This window comes from Gasterosteus aculeatus, chromosome 4 (genome assembly GCF_964276395.1).
Source record: "Gasterosteus aculeatus chromosome 4, fGasAcu3.hap1.1, whole genome shotgun sequence".
NCBI lineage: Eukaryota > Metazoa > Chordata > Actinopteri > Perciformes > Gasterosteidae > Gasterosteus > Gasterosteus aculeatus.
This window is the reverse complement of record NC_135691.1, coordinates 5,789,447-5,806,601: the sequence shown is the minus strand read 5'-3', so window position 1 is coordinate 5,806,601 and position 17,155 is coordinate 5,789,447. Positions and strand designations below refer to the sequence as shown.

Here is a 17,155-nt window from a genome sequence, read left to right as displayed (position 1 = left end):
CTTATTAGCGCCAGCCACGATAAAGTGTCGTTGAGGGCTGTTAAGTTGTCGAATGTGATGCAATTTCAGCATCGCTGAATATTAAACACAACCGACTTGGAGGTGGACACAAGTCCCTCTGCGGTTATCGGGAATTATGTGAAGGACCAAATCGAGGAATCGGCGTTCTTAAAACTTTTTGGAGTCATTTATTGTGCTGTTTTTTATGTTCATCAGCAATGTTCATTCACAACACACAGGTGCAGATGAGCATGTTCGGATTGGTATAATACATTAGATGTATTTGTGTGTATATATTTAAAAAAAGATTACAAATAATCCCCATATAGATATATATATATATATATATCAAAATCTATATTGATATAATAATTAAGCATTCTTTATTTGGTTTTAACTATATTTTTTCTTAAAGGTTTAAATGATCCAACTTAATTCTGATACTAAAAACACACAGTCAAACTGACACGGGAAAGTTGTGACAACCTGTGGAAGTAAATTGTCACCACATACGAACTGAAATAACTGAGTGGACTTTTAAACTTGGTGAAGGCAAAGTATTAAAAAGTAAGTGAGCTCTAGTTTCTTTGAAAACCAAAAAGGTATTTCAAATGATGGGAAAAATAAGGAAGACTGATTTTCCACCAATATCAATACCAAAATAAATAAGCCTGTGAAATGTAAAGAAACAAACAAACAAATAGGCCGGAGAACTATGGATTACAATTTAAATATAAAATGGAGGATTAAACCCCCCCACACACACAACGCTTTACCAAGGTTGCAAATGAATTCGAAAACCAAATTATCTTTATGATATCTCCTTAATGAACAAAAACATATCTGTACTTTTTTAAATAAATAATTGTTTTAAGAAAAGATTTGCCTGATCTTTATCAGATCAGCAGTGAAAACAAGTCGGTGTGTTTGAAGATGCTTACACCTTTATAAATACTAATTTCATTTTCGAATGAAGCCTTATTTGCAAACCTCCTAATGCTCACAGAAGACAGAGTCACCAATTATGTTTCGTACAAATTTATTCAGCATTTAAGAATAGAGGATGGTCTTAAAATATGTAGAAACGTCAGTTTAAATAAACATTTTCGTTCGTGATAAACAGAGCAAACATGACACGGTCAAAACCATCACAGAAAATAACAATTTTACAAAAAACAAACTCTTGACAATTTTCACGTGACAAAAACATCGGGTTCACAAGCTAAAAAGGAGGAGAAAGAAACCTTTACTATAAATAAAACTTGCGTTTGCGACCCGCACAGTCTTAACATTTCATTTGAACCTATAGGTCAAGAGGGAGGGGGGGGGGTAAAAAGAGACTACAAAATTTTGACACAGTCGAGACAACTGACATTCTACAAATGAAGTGTAAACATTTATGAACCAACTTTCCATCCGGCTTTTCCGAAATACACCAGCCTCTCTTAATGAGGCCACATGCCTTTTCACAGAGAGAAAATATGGCATTAATTAGAATATAGAAGTCCAATTCTTCTACATATGTTGATTGCTTATACTTGTGATAAAAAGCCTCTTTGCGATGCAAATTTACTCTGGTGGACTCAACGCTTTGAGTTTCGGCCCATTTCAAATGCATGCTAAAAAAAAAAAAAGAAAAAGAAAACTGACAACTCGTGAAATAAAATAGTTTGAGAACAAAACCGTTGAACGTCGTTTCTTTAGCAACCAAAAAGTTCAAGTATCCGAAGTACTTTTTATTTTTTTTATTTAATTTTTCTTTTAAAGTCTTTTCCCTCCGCCGCCCTCAGATGTGGGTGAGCGGTAGCGTCCCGTTGACGCCGGTCCCCGCGCTCTGATAGTGCGGATGGACGCTGTGTAACCGGCTGCTCTGCAGGGAGGAATGCTCCGCGCTCTCTCCGCCGGGAGGCAGGTACATGCTTATCATGTCCCTCAGGTCCCCCAAACACGCCCGCTGAGAGTGGGACGTGATGGCCGGCGGCGGTGAGCTGGGCTCGCTCTTGCACACGGACGCCATGGAGCCCAGTCCCATGGCGCTGCCGGTCTGCTGCGTGTACGCCGGAGACATGCTGTACGTGGACGCCGCGTTCATGTAGGTCTGCGCCGAGGACATCATCGGGTACTGGAGCCCCGCCATCTCGTACCGGTGCATCTGCTGGATCTGGGGGCTGTTCATGCCGTGATGCTGAGGGTAGGCCAACTGGTCCTGCATGAGGGAGTACGCACTGTTCGTCCACCCGTTCATGTGCGCGTAACCGTCCATGCGCTGCCCCACCGACACGGAGTTGTTGACGGCGTTGGATCCCGGCGCCAACAGACCCCCGGGCAAAGAATACTTGTCTTTCTTGAGCAAGGTCTTGGTCTTCCTGCGGGGACGATATTTATAATCCGGATGCTCCTTCATGTGCATGGCGCGCAGACGCTTGGCCTCGTCGATGAATGGCCTCTTCTCGGCGTCGGTGAGGAGTTTCCAGTCGGCACCGAGCCTCTTGCTGATTTCGGAGTTGTGCATTTTGGGATTCTCCTGAGCCATCTTCCTCCGCTGGCCCCGGGACCACACCATGAAGGCGTTCATCGGCCGCTTCACGCGCTCCGGGTCGTTGGCGCTGTTGTTCTTTGCGCCCGGCACCGAGCCCAAGTTGGACTGCGGGAGCGGGGTCTTGAGCTCCGTTTCCATCATGTTATACATTCTGGCGGTGTTCAGTGTTCACTCGCGGGCAACAACAACCAAAAAAAAAAAAAGAATAATTTAAAAAAAAGTCAAAGAGGTAGAGGTACTGACCAAGAAGATGCGAAAAAAAGTTGTGTCCAAAGAAGCAAGTGTCTCTGCAGGTGCTTCTGGTTTCTCTCCGCTCTGTGCAGCTCCGTTCTGCACTGCTCTCAAACAGAACTCTGCAAAGTTGTTCGGCAAGCTCATGTGTTAATAGGCCTAGTGGCCGGACCATGTGATGCGGACTGACAGCGTGACAACGAGGAGCCGGCGGCCAATCAGGGAGCAGCTCTCCGTGGAACCAACCGCAGCGCACAGCGCGCTGTTTTTGTCAGAGGAGGAGGGAGAGGTAAAGTTTTAAAACAGATCAACAAGCTGAGCGCAAAGTGTTTCTAGGTTTATAACGTTTATAATGGACGGGACACGTTAAGGGGAGGGGGGGCTGTTTATATTTGTTGTATTGATCAGGTGTTGTGGAACAAATTACATCGAAAACAAATTCTACATGTGCGAAAGAGTTTTCATGATGAAGCGAACCAAGCCTCCTAAGGGATAAATGTCAAATCAGCTACAGAGACAAATCACAACAGGCCAAAGCGCCCCGATGGGAGTGCAAATACTTCAAGTTAAAGGTCGAATATTGGAATAAAATGTGCCCCTGGCAGAGTAAAACATATCATTTCACCTGCACCTGCCGTGAAACACGCTTTGTGGTTTAAATCCTAATTTAAAATCAGATCCCCTCCGTGTTCTTAAGGGGGTTTTGCAGCTGTCAGAACTCCCAATAAACGGATTTATTTTTGTTTAACTGATCACTTTTCACACCAACATGTTTCAATCTAAATATTTTTCAGCACCTGCTCCAAAACGTGTGATCTCTTCAATCTTCTCATGACCTGGAAATGGTGACTTATGTATCGTATATAACCGAATAGATAACGTAATGTAATTTAATGTAACTCCCTGGGGTGAAATAGTGTAAAAAAAGCAGTGCAATCAAACAGAAGAAGAATGGCGATTTGACTGGTCAATGTGAAATGATATTACAATAATGTCCGTCTTATTACCTGATTAATGACCTCACCCTGTTCTGACCTTAACCAGCAGACCAACGCTGTGTTTCGCGGTGAACCAATGGCACGTTTCTGCAGCGCGGAGGGAACCGCCGAGCCGAACTCTAATGCATCAACGACCTCTTGTGGAGGGGACAGGCCATCCCTTTTCGGGGGGGGTGGGGGGCAGAGAGCTTTAGTTTTGTACTGAGCTCGCACCACTCCGCCATGCGCCACTGTTTGCGGACTCGTTTTCTCCCCGCGGTGTTATTAAAATGATCGCCTTCATTTGCAAAACGTCCCCCCTTTGCAAACGAGCCGAAACGCCGCTGGAGCCGATCGCTCAACGGGGCGAAGCTCACACCTGCTAATGACGGCGAGAGAATCGGCCATCGAACACGACTATTAACACCTCGGTATTTACATGAGCTCCGCGGGGATCCATCTGGTATGTGCATTTTGGGAGCGTTTCACCTCCCGGAGCTTTCAGATCAAGAAAAAGAAAAAAAAGCATTTCATTACTGATGCAGGACACCCGAAGGACTGGAGCCTGTCGACTTTATTATGTATTTTTAAACGTAAAAACAACGGCTGAGAGTCAATATATTTATCGTCAAAGCCACGCTGGTTATAATATTTAAATATGAGATTTAATGGTTGATCGGGCTGCTCTTTATAAATGATCAATGAACTCATAACATCTGCCAGTCATTCTAAATCACTCCGATAATGAAAGTTTCTGCTTCTAAAACAGCATCTAAAATCCACCTAAAGACTAAATAATGTGTTACACATATTAACATGATGTCTCAAAAACAGATATATATTTGAAATATATATATATTTGAAAAGGACTTTTCAAAGTATGTGTCAGCTGACGGGGGGAAGCCCGCAGCCCCTCAGACATATTGCAGTAAATCAGCTGGAAAGAGACATCACTTCATGAATTTAATTTCCCCGTTCAATGGGGCGTTACAAACAGACCGAGAGCAATACAACTAACGTCCAATTAGCAGCCATCTATTCTCAGGGACCAGTTATTTGTTTATCTGCAATACTGATCCGCTTGTAATCTTCTTATGGAAATTGACCAGTAGCAGACAGAGAGAGAGAGAGGGGGGGAGAGAGAGAGAGAGAGAGAGAGAGAGAGAGAGAGACAGAGAACCCGGAGTTGGGTAATGAGGGCCTGTGTGCAGCTAATTTCCTAATTAAGGAACGGAGGACCACCAGCACAGTCTGCTCTGATTCAGACGCAAAGCCCGACGGCCCAAAGGGGGTCTCGGGGCGCGCGGCATAAGGATCCCACTGTTGAATGTTGGGGGAAATATGTGGCAAGTCCTGAGGAACGCAGCTCGATAGGTTATTGAAGTTTATTTTTCTTTTAAAGGGATGCCCTGTGTGTGGCATGTTCCTCTCAGACCACCGATTCCACAGGAGAAAGCAATGATATTTTACTCGTTTTTCTCACAGTAAAGATGGATTGGAGTATCAAAAGTATATCATTTTGATTATATTTCACTTTTATTTTTACACAGAATTAAATCTATCGGGCAAATGTGACGGACAACATAAGTTTATGTCGAAGAAAAAGGTCCAATTCTGGCCTTTGGGCCTATAGACAAAATGATATTTGCTGAGAGCTTTGGGGGAATTAAAATCTATTCAGGTCAACAGAAAACCACATTAATCCCACCTTTGAAAACAGCGCAGCTCGCTGCATGTCCGCATCCTTCGCTTGGCTGTCATCAACAAAGCTTGCTCATATAATTTGAATTAACGACGGACAAAATGCGTTGAACTTTATTATCAGACAAGACACGGGAAGCTGCATGTCTGCCATTCAGCTGCAAATAAGCAACTGATAACAGCTTGTAATTGATTGGCATTTTATTGTTATAGCCTGCATTTACACGTTTATTTGTTTTGTTTATATTATTCGTAAAAAAAAAAATGGGACAAGAGCTTTTTTTACCATCGAAAGTAAAATCTCAAACACACAATAAACAACATTATTTGACGCGTCTTTAAAACCTCACGAGCTCCAGAATCAATAACTTTTTTTTTGTCTCAGCTCAGTGACTGCGGACAAGGCCTTTGAGAAACAGTAATTAACATAGGGTGGCTTTTCAATTACAGCCACAATGGAGACTGCCTCATTAAGATTTGCATGATTTTTTGGACCAGGAATGCAAATGAAGATGCAATTTACGCACGGTCTGCTGTTCCTTTTGTGTGGCGTGAATGCTTGCATCCTCCCAGTTCAACCCAGGTAAAAAATAATATGCACGGGTCATTTAAAGGAATAGAAGTGATGCTATTATCGCCTCTTTATTTCACAAAGACCCGGCTGGGTTTTCCTGATGGTGATTTGACTTATTTGACCGGCACGAGACAAAATTATTTAAAGAATAGCTTTATAATGTTTAATGGTTTATGTGCTCAATACAGAGTCACGGCCGAGGGCACATTCACAAATATGAAATATTATAAAAATATATTTTATATTTTTTCTTGTAGAAAAAAAAAAAAGTTTGATGCTGGTTCGTATATTTCATACTATGAGCAAAGGTCTAGCAACAGGTATCACAAAGACTTACTGATTTTTGTTTTATTTTGAAACGAAGTAAAAGACGTCTCATGAAAATAACAAGCTTTTTGCACATCGTGTTTGTCTAAAAACAAACAACTTTTGATCAGGGAGCAAACCATACAAATATTATTTAAATAAAAACATGAGACCAAAAACTTGCCCATGCAAGGAGCCCTTCCCAAGGCTGATTAAGTAATAATATATTATTTTATTTTTTAATTGAGGTGAAAATATGAATATGTACAAGAAAACTATGTGCAACATTCGTCCGGATGCCAAAACTTTGAAATGGATCATCTTTTTGAAGATGGTATTTTGACAAAATATTGTTGTTTGCTATTTCCGCATCCGGACAGGGGCCATGATCCCCCAAGGCATTTCCTGTTCCGTGTCATAACCTTTCCTGGACTGTTCCACGGAGCTGTTGCTTATGCATCACACACACACACACACACAGAGCCACGGCAGGATGAAGCAGGCAGATTTAGTAAACTCACCACGTGTTGGGACGCAACCTCAGCGACCTTCTCTGACCGCAGGGCCCATCCGAAGCAGTGCAAGTTCAATCGCAGTGTCACTCGAACCTTGAAAAAGAAGCACACCACACTCACACACACACACACACACACACACACACACACACACACTCAGAGGACAGATGCAATTTTCGGGAGAGCTTTAGTGGAGTGTTGCAGGTCTGTCGGGAGGACCGAGGGGTGGGGGTCTAATGGAGAACGCTGCGGTTATTTGGTGTCTTCTCTGCGGCGGCGAGAAGAGATCCGTCCGCCACCTCGTTCAGCTGCGTGGAATGCAGCGGTCTTACTTATGGACTTTGGCTTGTAAACACATGCAAACAACCCCCCCCCCCCCCCCCCCCCAAAGCTGTTTGGGCTCCTGTAGCGGCCCGTGAGGAATGCTTCAAACTTTTAGCCCCCCCGGCAGGCCAAGCATGTCCCTCCTCATTGTGTCCTTGTGTGAGCAAGGCCAAGGCCGCTGACGCGGACTCGCTGTAATCGCTTTAACCCGCCGCTGTCACGAGCGGACGAGGCGTGACCAGCCGACGGCGCGCCGCGTCTCACTCACGGTTCCTCACGTCACCACCGCGCGCGCGTCGGGGCTGTAGCCGCTTATCGTTTTTAGGGATTGCACTTTTTAAACACTTTTTTTTTTGCTCGACACACAAGTGGTAGTACACACACACACACACACACAGGCGGGGTTAATCATCGTTACATGCTCACTTTACATAATCGTGTGTAGCAGAATTCATATACTCACTGACCCTTGGAGTTCCCATAATTGATACTTTTCCCCCCCGCGGCGGTTATTGACTAATGAAGCTAAAAGCAAATGAAACTATATCACAGGAGAGGACATCGCTGGAAGCGTTTTTAAATGAATACACAATGATTATTAGCTCCATGGAGTCATTTCCGAGACAAAGGCCCTTTGCGTTTACGTAGCGGATTAGGGGGAACACTCCTATTCAAATATTTGGTATATGACGCGTTAAATGAAAAATAAAATACTAAATTACTGTGAATTCTAAGCTCTTACCCATTGAAAGCTAATTTCAATTCAGCTCAAATTGGGCGGATAATTTAAATAAATATGGTTTTGCTTCTGAGCCACTGGGCGACGTTGGATCTGATGCGCAACATGATCGCGCCTGCACGTCCTCGGCTGAAGCTCGAAGCTCTAATCGGTGCGATCTTCAAGTTTCTTATCTTATTACATCTCATTTGCTGCGTTCAAGGGTTCGCTGGACGGTCTTTTCTTAAATAGGAAATGCACTCTTATTAGTACCAAATGCTTTAAAGTGCAACAAAAGGGAAAAAAGAAGGCATCCGGATGTTTTTTTTTTGCACCAATATTAAAGTTAATCTATAGTCAAGCACCTGCCTGTGAATGGCACTATCAGGTATACGGAGATCATTTTAAATACCGTTATTGCCTTACTGGCTAATTACAGCCCTCATTATTTTTCGTGTATCTTTTGAATCAATGCCATGTTCGTTTTTTTTCTAAAAACAATGGAAACTTTCTCCGTTTTTTGTTTGGAAGAAAGTGCTGAATCGTCACTTTTTGCTTTGCGTCATGCCCAAGCAAGCGGCCTCCTTTTGTTTTAGCCATAATTGAGATTCCACTAATCTAGCCTCTTTTTAAAAAATGAAACAGTCTCTTTGTCAAGCCTTCATTAGCTTAAGATAATATTGTGAGGATGCACAATTAATTTGCGGCGTAACTTTAATTAATTAAATACACCCAATTTTGTAATATGATTAATGCCACCAAGTTGTTATCAGCATCCTCCTCCAAAATGAATACGTAAGAGTGATACAGCGCTGAGCATTAATTGCAGAAATCTGGGCTTTTAAGAAGCCACAACTAGGTTAGGTAATTACAAGAGGTAATTTATTAACCCTTTTTTTTAAAAAGAAACAAACAAGCATAAATTGATATATAAATCATGAGTACCATTGTGTGCAATCTGGCTGGGATTCGGGAGAAAATGACAAATCTTTGTGGCGTGCAGAGCACTTGATAAAGCAGATAGTGGTCATAAATTTAGTCCCAGTCAAGGTCTCATTAAAGCAGGCATAATTTAATTAAGAGTTAGCCATCGTCCTCTAAATATATTAATTACCGTCAGCATGACGAGATGACTGCGGTGATTATTGCGTATTTCATTAGAGTCGGTCTTGTGGGAGAAGAGCAAACTAAGGTGGGAAGCTGACCGTGTTGACAAGATAATGGATGGGCCGGTCTCAGATGAGTTTGGTCACCTTGCCTCGGTGGAGCTCAGAGGAGGTGAGACAGAGGACAGCGCTGGTCCTCAAGGAGGGACGGAGCCCCCCAGCGGGTTCATAGGAACATTTACAGCTTTTAACGTGTTTAAAAAGATTCAGATTCAGTGTCGGTATCATCATCTTTACAGCAAATACAGCCAATTGTTATATGTGGCATATCTGGCTGAAGGAGGTTTTAGAGTTTGATATAATTACCGTTAATTACGTGCTTGGTGTTTAGTTTGACAAAGCAAATCTCCAAAATAAATATGAGGAAATGGCATGCTGAAGTCTCAAATGTCTGTGAACTAAACTGTCTGTATCTTCCTATTGTTGTCCCCCCCCTCTCTCTTGCTTAGAACTTTGGAAATTGTTGTAAGAAAAACAAAAAAAACAAAGAAGGTTTGAAAGCCATAAAAGAGTAAAAATTTATTAATTAACTACTAAACTAAGAGCTGCTGCATTCTGCTCTCAGAGGCTCCATTTATTGCTGTGCACTTGTATGGCTTTACTTTCACATTTTGCATATATATATATAAATATATATATATTGACTTTCGCTTTCACTAACACGGCTAACAAAGTGCATCTTGCTGTTCCACCTACACACACACACACACACACACACACAGACCAGAGGAGTGCAGAGGCGACGGCTCATTGCCCCGTGTACTGATATGTCAATGAAAGATGTTGCGTTGGAGCGATTTTCCAGCTCCGCTCCTCTGCTGGCTGACAGCAGCATAAAGAGACTGAGCTACTATTACCTCTCATTCTGCCTTTCATCTGAACTTACACAAACATAGATGGACGTGCCTTGTGCAAAAAAACACGCAGCTCCAAAAAAAAAAAAAAACACGCAGATGCAGCCAGTGTGAAAATCAGTCGGGACAAACTTGTCTATTCTGGGGGTTTGAACATTGTTAAAGTGTCCAATGGTTGTCCACTGTATCCCACTAACAAAAGAAGGGTAGCATGACTGACTTCAGGTTTTCTGAGAATGCGACAGAATTTGGAAACCAAACAGGAAGGTGTAACACATTGTAAATATTCTCAAACAGCTTTCTCTTATTACATTACATCACGGCCAACAGGTGACACCACCTTGTGTTTAAAAGGAAATCGTCTCCCTCGGGTGAAGTCAGAAAATGTCTCTCTAAATACGCCCGTTAACGGACGCGGTAAAACGCAACTCACAGACCACAAAGCTCCCCGCCGCTTCTCCCTGAACGCCCCCGCCCTCTTCTCTCCTCGTCTCACTGCTAACCTCCTCCCACTCTGGCCAGAAAATTGAGGACACTCACCAAGAACTGACTGCTGCTGCTGCTTTCCGTATCCCTCCTCTGCTTGGACACACCTTTAGCAGCTGGCTGACGGCAGGGCCAGGAGCAGGGCCGCGGGCTGGAAGATAGCGCGACACCCACAGCCCAGATCTCCAGACCCGACGGCCGTCCAGCCGGCGTCTCCCGGTGCAGCACGAGAAACATAAAGAGCCGGAGAGCCGGGCGGTCGCTGGTGTGGCGGTGCACACTGCAGCTGAGCTCTCCCTGCTCTGGGACCCATCTCATTCAGCCAAGATTGCTTCATACAAGGGTTGACAATACGGCAGTGAAAGCCATTGTTGATATTCAACATTTTTTAAATAGCTGAGCAGAATAGACAACATGGCAGCCTGCAAATCTTGGCAAGGGAAAATGACCTGGAGCTTCCTGTTTGAAAGGGTTGCCACGCTGGGTGAGAGGAGAGAGGGCTATTGTGGGGGGAAAAAGGAGAAGAAGAAGAAGAAGAAGAAGAAGAAGAAGAAGAAGAAGAAAAAGAAGAAGAAGAAGAAGAAGAAGAGGGAGAGCTGGAGTGAAAGAGATCAAAAAAACAAAACATATCCCATCCCGAGAGCGGAGTACAATGCTTCCTGTGCAGCAGAAGAAGAGGAGAATCACCTCACGCAGTCTCAAGCGTATACGCATTACCAAGGCAGGGCAGAACAATGAAATCAACGCAATCAGATCCATTTGAAAACAGGATATTGTATTTCTGACTCTTGAATCAAACAAGGTCAAACCGCGCACATGACACCCTGGTAGAGTTGTTCTAAAACATATATATAAAATATCCAAAAAATAAACCCAAACTGCAACTCACTGTCAGTGCTCTGGTTGATGATGTCCTGAGGAATGTCTCGCAGAAGGCCGTCTATTTCTCTAATGTAGCACAGATGAGGACGATGCGCCCCGACGCTGCTAATGGTGTTCGGTTTCCGTCATTGTCAAGCTGACAAGGGTGCAGATTGATATGGATATTTAAGGAGCCTTTAAGCCTCCATACGTCAGAGCATCACAGGGCCGCTCGGGCCTCAGAAGCTATCAAAACGTCTAATGTACAGAGTGCGTGTGTCCTTGTAGCACTGAGTGTTTCGTGCATCCTCGGGTCCCCTTAAGCCGGCCCGGGGCGAGAGGCCGTGTGTGACTACTGTAGTCTTTAAAACCTCTAAAGGAAACAGCTGCAACACCTGAGACCCTGATCATCCAGTTGATGATATCACAAGGAAGCATATTCCTAACATTCACGTTAAAATAAATACTCAACCCAGTCTCACAGCAAAACGTGTCACAGCTACGTTGTGGAACGTGGTATTCTCACGCTTTCTCCCCAAAATCGTGACAATACTACGTTTTATTTTGGCCCATTCATTCACATTGCCTTGCAACTACGTCACTAGAAACTAATAAACGGAAGGTCTTCTACATTCTCTGATAGAATATTATGAAAATATGACGCATACGTCTCGCTAGAAATGCCTTCAAAATGCATACAAATGCTGATGCTTTCTTAAAATATTGTGTTTTTCACAGACAGTAGACCAACATTTTCGTTTTTAGCTGAGGGTAAGTTGATAGTCACGTGACCTAGTTGCCAACGAAACGTTGTATTGTCCCTCTTTCTCCCCAAAAGCGTGACACTACCACGTTCCACAACGTAGCTGTGACACGTTTTGTCACATTGTTGTGAGACTGGGTTGAAATACTTTGACTTGCCTGCTACTTGTTGCAATAAGCCGACAAACACAACAGCGTCTGATGAAAGGAAACAGATTCTACTGTTTTCGCCCTACTAAAGTATTTTAACTCTTCCCTCTGCCACAAACCCCACTTTGAACATTTGATATTGAAAAAATATGGATACGTAGCAGAATTACTTTCTGCAGTGTCATAAACAAATCAAAAGAGCTCCAGTGAAAAACAGTAATTTAACTCACTCACTCGCTGATCTGTCTTTGCGTGTGTGCGTGTGCTAAGAATTAGCTGAGAAACAGGACCGGTCAAGCCCTTTGACACCGGCAGGCTTGGAGTTCGAGATGTGTAATTAGAGAGAAATTACAGCTCTGAGAATGAAGGCACGGCCCACATAATCTTATAGGTGTGTCAGGCTGCAGGACAGACAGAAAGAGAGAGAGAGAGACAGAGAGACAGAGAGGGGAAACCTGTGGCGTCTTTACTGGAAATCCACGTCAGCGCCACCCATCACACTCTATTAGCCGCCATCAAAGCTCTAATTTTACTCTAGCATTACACCCCGGCCCCTGCGCGCCCCTCCCTCCCCTGCTGCTCTAGATGGTGCAGCCTGGTGGGAAAAAGACATTCAATCCGCTGTCCGCCCCATTCAGGCCAAATTGGCAAATGACAGCTCTCCGCCTCTCAGATTTCGAGAAGTGAAAGGTACCACTGCCGCCACCCTCCTCTCGAGCCCCCAAAAGCCGTTGGTGGGAGGGGGAGGGGAGGGGAGGGGGAGGAGGGAGCACAGGGGGAGAGTGAGGACGGGTGAGGCCGAGGAGTGGACGGCGTTGGGTTAACAGCCTCCCCCCGTCCTCCTCGGCGGTGACAAGAGCTGGACAGAGAACACGGAGAAAAGAGAGGAGAATGCCTACTCAGCAGATCAAAAGAACTTCCCCAGAGACCAACGGGGGAAAGTTGACCTCACACTTCACCGTCCCCTGGCCGAGCCCCCGCGGGCGGGCACGGGGGGGGGGGGGGGGGGGGGGGGGGGACTACAGCGTTTGCCCCCCACGGAGGTCGAGAGCAGCGAGAGGGCTGAATGTGCGACACGGCTGGACAGCATGCTGACTCGGGAGCACGGGCCTTCCCCGTGCGCCGACGCCGACCCGCAGAAATAAACCCCGAAAACAACCTGCGACAAAAAAAAAAATGACACGCAGCACTGCCCGACACACACACACACACACACACACAGACAACAAGGTCTTTCATCAGCGTTAACAAAGACGCACGGGGAAAAAGACACAAAACATATTGTGTCAGACCCTGACTGGCCGCCCGACTGAATGGTGCTCCTACTGCTAATTAAGTGCTAATGGCAGCTCCCCCTGCAGAGAATACTAATTAATGTCCCTTTCTTCTGCGGGCTGAGCGCGTACTCCACCGCGGCCTAATGAGGAGAGGCAGGTACGTCGTCTCCCAGGCTGGGTTAATAAGCACCGGCACAGTGGGGTCTGAGTGGAGAGGGCCATACCAGGGGGCTGCTTCCTGTTGCCTAATCTCAACAGAACCCCCCCCCAGAACACTCACAGTGAGCCGCTGAGGTAATGAAAGGATTTGTCCCATAAAGCCAGCGTGTGTGTGTCTTCTAACCTAAAAAGTTTCGGGGTCTGAAGTAAGACTTTATGCGGAGGGGATTCTGGATTTAAAAAGAAATACGCAACAAAACAACCTGCACATCCACAGAAAGAGAGATTTCATCTTCAGTCAAACAGAGATAGTTGTGAATCTTTGGGAGAACCGTGTTGATATTTTATTGGGAAGCCTGTTTAAATAAGTATATAACTATTGCATATATAAACTATTCTTACTCATTGATTAAAAAGTATGAAATTACTTAGAAAACTATTCCTTTTCCTCTCCTTTTGACGCCGAGTACCATTTCACATGTCTCCCTGTGTGTCTTCCTGCAGAATTACCACCTAGAAAACTGCTGATGTCTCTCAGAAAAACAACTTCTATTCTACATTAGTTTGCAGCCCCCTGAGAAAAAGCCCCGCGGGAAAAATAAATAAATACATTACCTGTTTGGCTGCAGAAAGCCTGGGAATCAGATTCAAAGTGCTGAAGAATGAATGGGTGTGCGAGCATGCGGGTGCGTGCGCGGGCGTAAACATAGATTGAGGATGGCATTGGAATTACCTGAGTGAGATAATGGCGGCGCATTAGATTAACTTTCAGTCCTTAAATGCAACACATTTAGGGCAATCTTGTCCCCCAAAAACATGTCAATGTCTGAAAGGCCTCCCTCTCGCTATCAGGAGCCTCTGGTCCCCCACGCTGATGCAGCTGGCAAGGCGCTACCGTCGCCAGTCAAAACGCGGCGCCAGATCTAGTTATAAAATAATTGAATTTTCATATCAGAGGGGACCAGAGTCCCAGCAGACAATAGGACTGCTGAGTCCTCTCTGATACTGGCTCAGGCCCTTTGCCATGCGCATGAAATCAGTATGTTAATGTCCCAGGGTTTTCTTTTTTTAAGGGCACTTGTGCTCTCGCAATGTACTACCGATGCGGTTTCAGAAAAAAAGAAAAAAAAATTTGCAACTATTGATAAGTAGGCAGCCAGCAACCCCCCCCCCATCCCTCCCTCCCTCCTCCCACCCAACGCGCCTAACCCCGCCTCCCCCCAACCCACCGAGCCTGTAGACGTTCTCGCACCCCCGCCCTCCCCCATTATTAAAATTGTAATTTATTTTTCTAAATCAGAATGACAGCTTGCTTTCTTTTCTCTGCAGCAGGCAGTGAATCACCGAGCTTTAATTACTTTCGTAACTTCGCTGACCCTGTGAGCGCGCTGCTCCGCCAGAGAAAATGGGACCTCCAACAAAGGCCCTCCACAGCCGCAGCCGCCTTCGGTTCACTCGAGAGAAAAAAACACACTCGCGAGTGAAAATTTATCAAACTAGGGATTTTATAAGATTTTGTTAACATTTCACCTCCTATCTTGTTCACACCCCCGCTCGCGACAGTTCTGCACTCCCCAATCTCCCAACCACCTCCCCCAGGAACTCGCCGCACTAAACAAGCTTATTCCAAGTCTCCCTCCCTCCTTCCTTCCTCGGGTGTGCTTGTGTTGACTCAACGGAGGTCTCCTCGGGGTCAAAGCGGCCCAGAGGTCACGCTAGCATCGATGAACCCCCCCCTCCCGCCCCCTGGCCCCCCGCTCACATCCAGGCCGTGGCAGGCAGACGGATGAGCGCTACGTATGATCACTTCTCAGATCTTTGGCCCGCGCATCGGGGTCAAGCCTCATTCGGCGCGGCCTTTTCGGAGTCCATCGCGCCACCAAGGGAGTCTCTCCGGTGATTAAAAGCATCTCGGGAAAACCGTCACGTTGATCGCGGTCGTGCCGCTGATGTGTGCAAGAGGCACGCAGGACTTTTGAGCAGAACGGGGCGCAGGTTGAAGATAGGGGCCTCCTTGGCTTTGTTGCCGCATGTTTTCCTTGCTCGCCAACAGAGCCCCGTTTGCGCCACATTATTCCCGCCGCCCGACTTATTAAAGAAGCTAATATGTTGTAATCCCCCGCTATCGCTCTCACCTCCTCACTGGCACACCTCTGTTTTGGGCTGCGCCACCGTGTGAACCAGGGGGTGCGCAGGCACGGGTCGGCCCTTTTGCTGACTGCCTGATAATTGAATGAGCGATTATCCCTCCCATTAAAACACAATGATACAGAAAGCACCGCCATATGTACGGAATATTAATGAGTGGCTGCAGCGGCCTAGATAAGAGAAGCGCCACGCAGTTGCTGTAATAGGGGTTAAAACAATTTGCCCCCCTCGCTCCCCCACCACACACACACACACACAAGCTCCCATGCTTCCCCACTGAGCTAATCCTCCATCCTCTCACCAACTAAGCAGGCCGCCTGCAACCAGCCGTGCCCCCCCCCCCCATTCCCACGTGGCCTGGACTTGTGCTCGGCGCTGACCTCCCTGCTGCCATGGCCGACCCGCCATTGTGAGAGAGCGGGAGCGGGGTCACTCGACAACGGAATGACATGCTAATGACGAGAAGCAGCGGGTGTTTAGCATTTATGTTATGAGACATTTTGCACGGGACAGCCGGCAAACGGTCATTCAGAAAGAAACTCACAACTGCTGATTTTTAAGGGGTTTTCAAGCTTGTTTCGCTGCTGAATCCGTCTTCATCTTGTTCCCGTCACAAGTGAAATGTTTTTTCCAATACTGATCTTCGGGTAAAGTAAATTTGAAAGAGCCCACAGAGCCACAAAGGCCTATCCAGCATCACCGTCATCAAATTTCTTTAAAAGGTCGCAGAGTCAGGCAGGTGAAACAGTTGGGCGGCACTTCTATACGAATCACCCTGCCAATCAATATCTAACATCTATTAGCAATGGAGAGCAATATTTCCCGTTTTATCCTCGCAATAATTGTGCTTAATGCTGTGAAGTACCTTATCATAGGGCTGACGGCAAAAGAAAGGCCGGTTACCATGGCGACTGTGAAAGCCATTGGTTTCCTTTTCAGCAGAATAATGAACTTCTCTCCTCCGTGTGTCACTCTTCCACTCCACTCTCAGCCTCTTCGATTAAATTGGAGTCCACGTGTCCTTGAAATCCCTCGTCTCTGCCTTATAATTTGACAAACAACAGAGGGAGAAAAAAAAAAAACGCAGAAAAAATGTTCAAGGCTCAACAAAGGCATCACTTTAGCACACGGCGTGGGTGTCTATCTCGCAGTCAATACAAGTGTATTTAAGTTCAGATTTACTGGCAGAAAAATGTCCTCACCAAAAAATGCAAATACATTTTGAATATAAATGATGGGATGTTTAACTTTTCCATAACTATTTGACATGTGAGATTATGATCTTCAATTTTCTCTTGGAAAACCTGTATTCATCCCTGCAGATCAAAAAAGGGGGCCTTAAATATTTAAAAAATATGTTTACGTCAATCCTCCATTCATGATGCTTTTATTTGGGGGAAAGTTGTT

General features: G+C 45.3%; 1 protein-coding gene across 3 annotated transcripts in view; it reads right to left on the bottom strand.

Annotated features, from left to right (window-relative positions):
* The window catches only part of sox3 (SRY-box transcription factor 3), a 43,469-nt gene extending 31,911 nt beyond the window's left edge, over positions 1-11,558 (bottom strand). Inside the window, exons 1-3 of one of the 3 annotated variants that reach the window (XM_040173569.2) lie at positions 10,446-10,725; positions 6,850-6,936; positions 1,023-3,032 (exon numbers count right to left, since the gene is read on the bottom strand). In XM_040173569.2, the coding sequence (XP_040029503.1) occupies positions 1,787-2,689 (903 nt within the window). In that variant the 5' untranslated portion in view covers positions 2,690-3,032; positions 6,850-6,936; positions 10,446-10,725 and the 3' untranslated portion in view covers positions 1,023-1,786. Of the gene's footprint in view, positions 1-1,022; positions 3,033-6,849 lie in introns of those variants that run through there. The other 2 variants (XM_078100608.1, XR_013467306.1) reach the window with 2 other exon arrangements.
* Between the last annotated feature and the right edge of the window lie 5,597 nt (positions 11,559-17,155).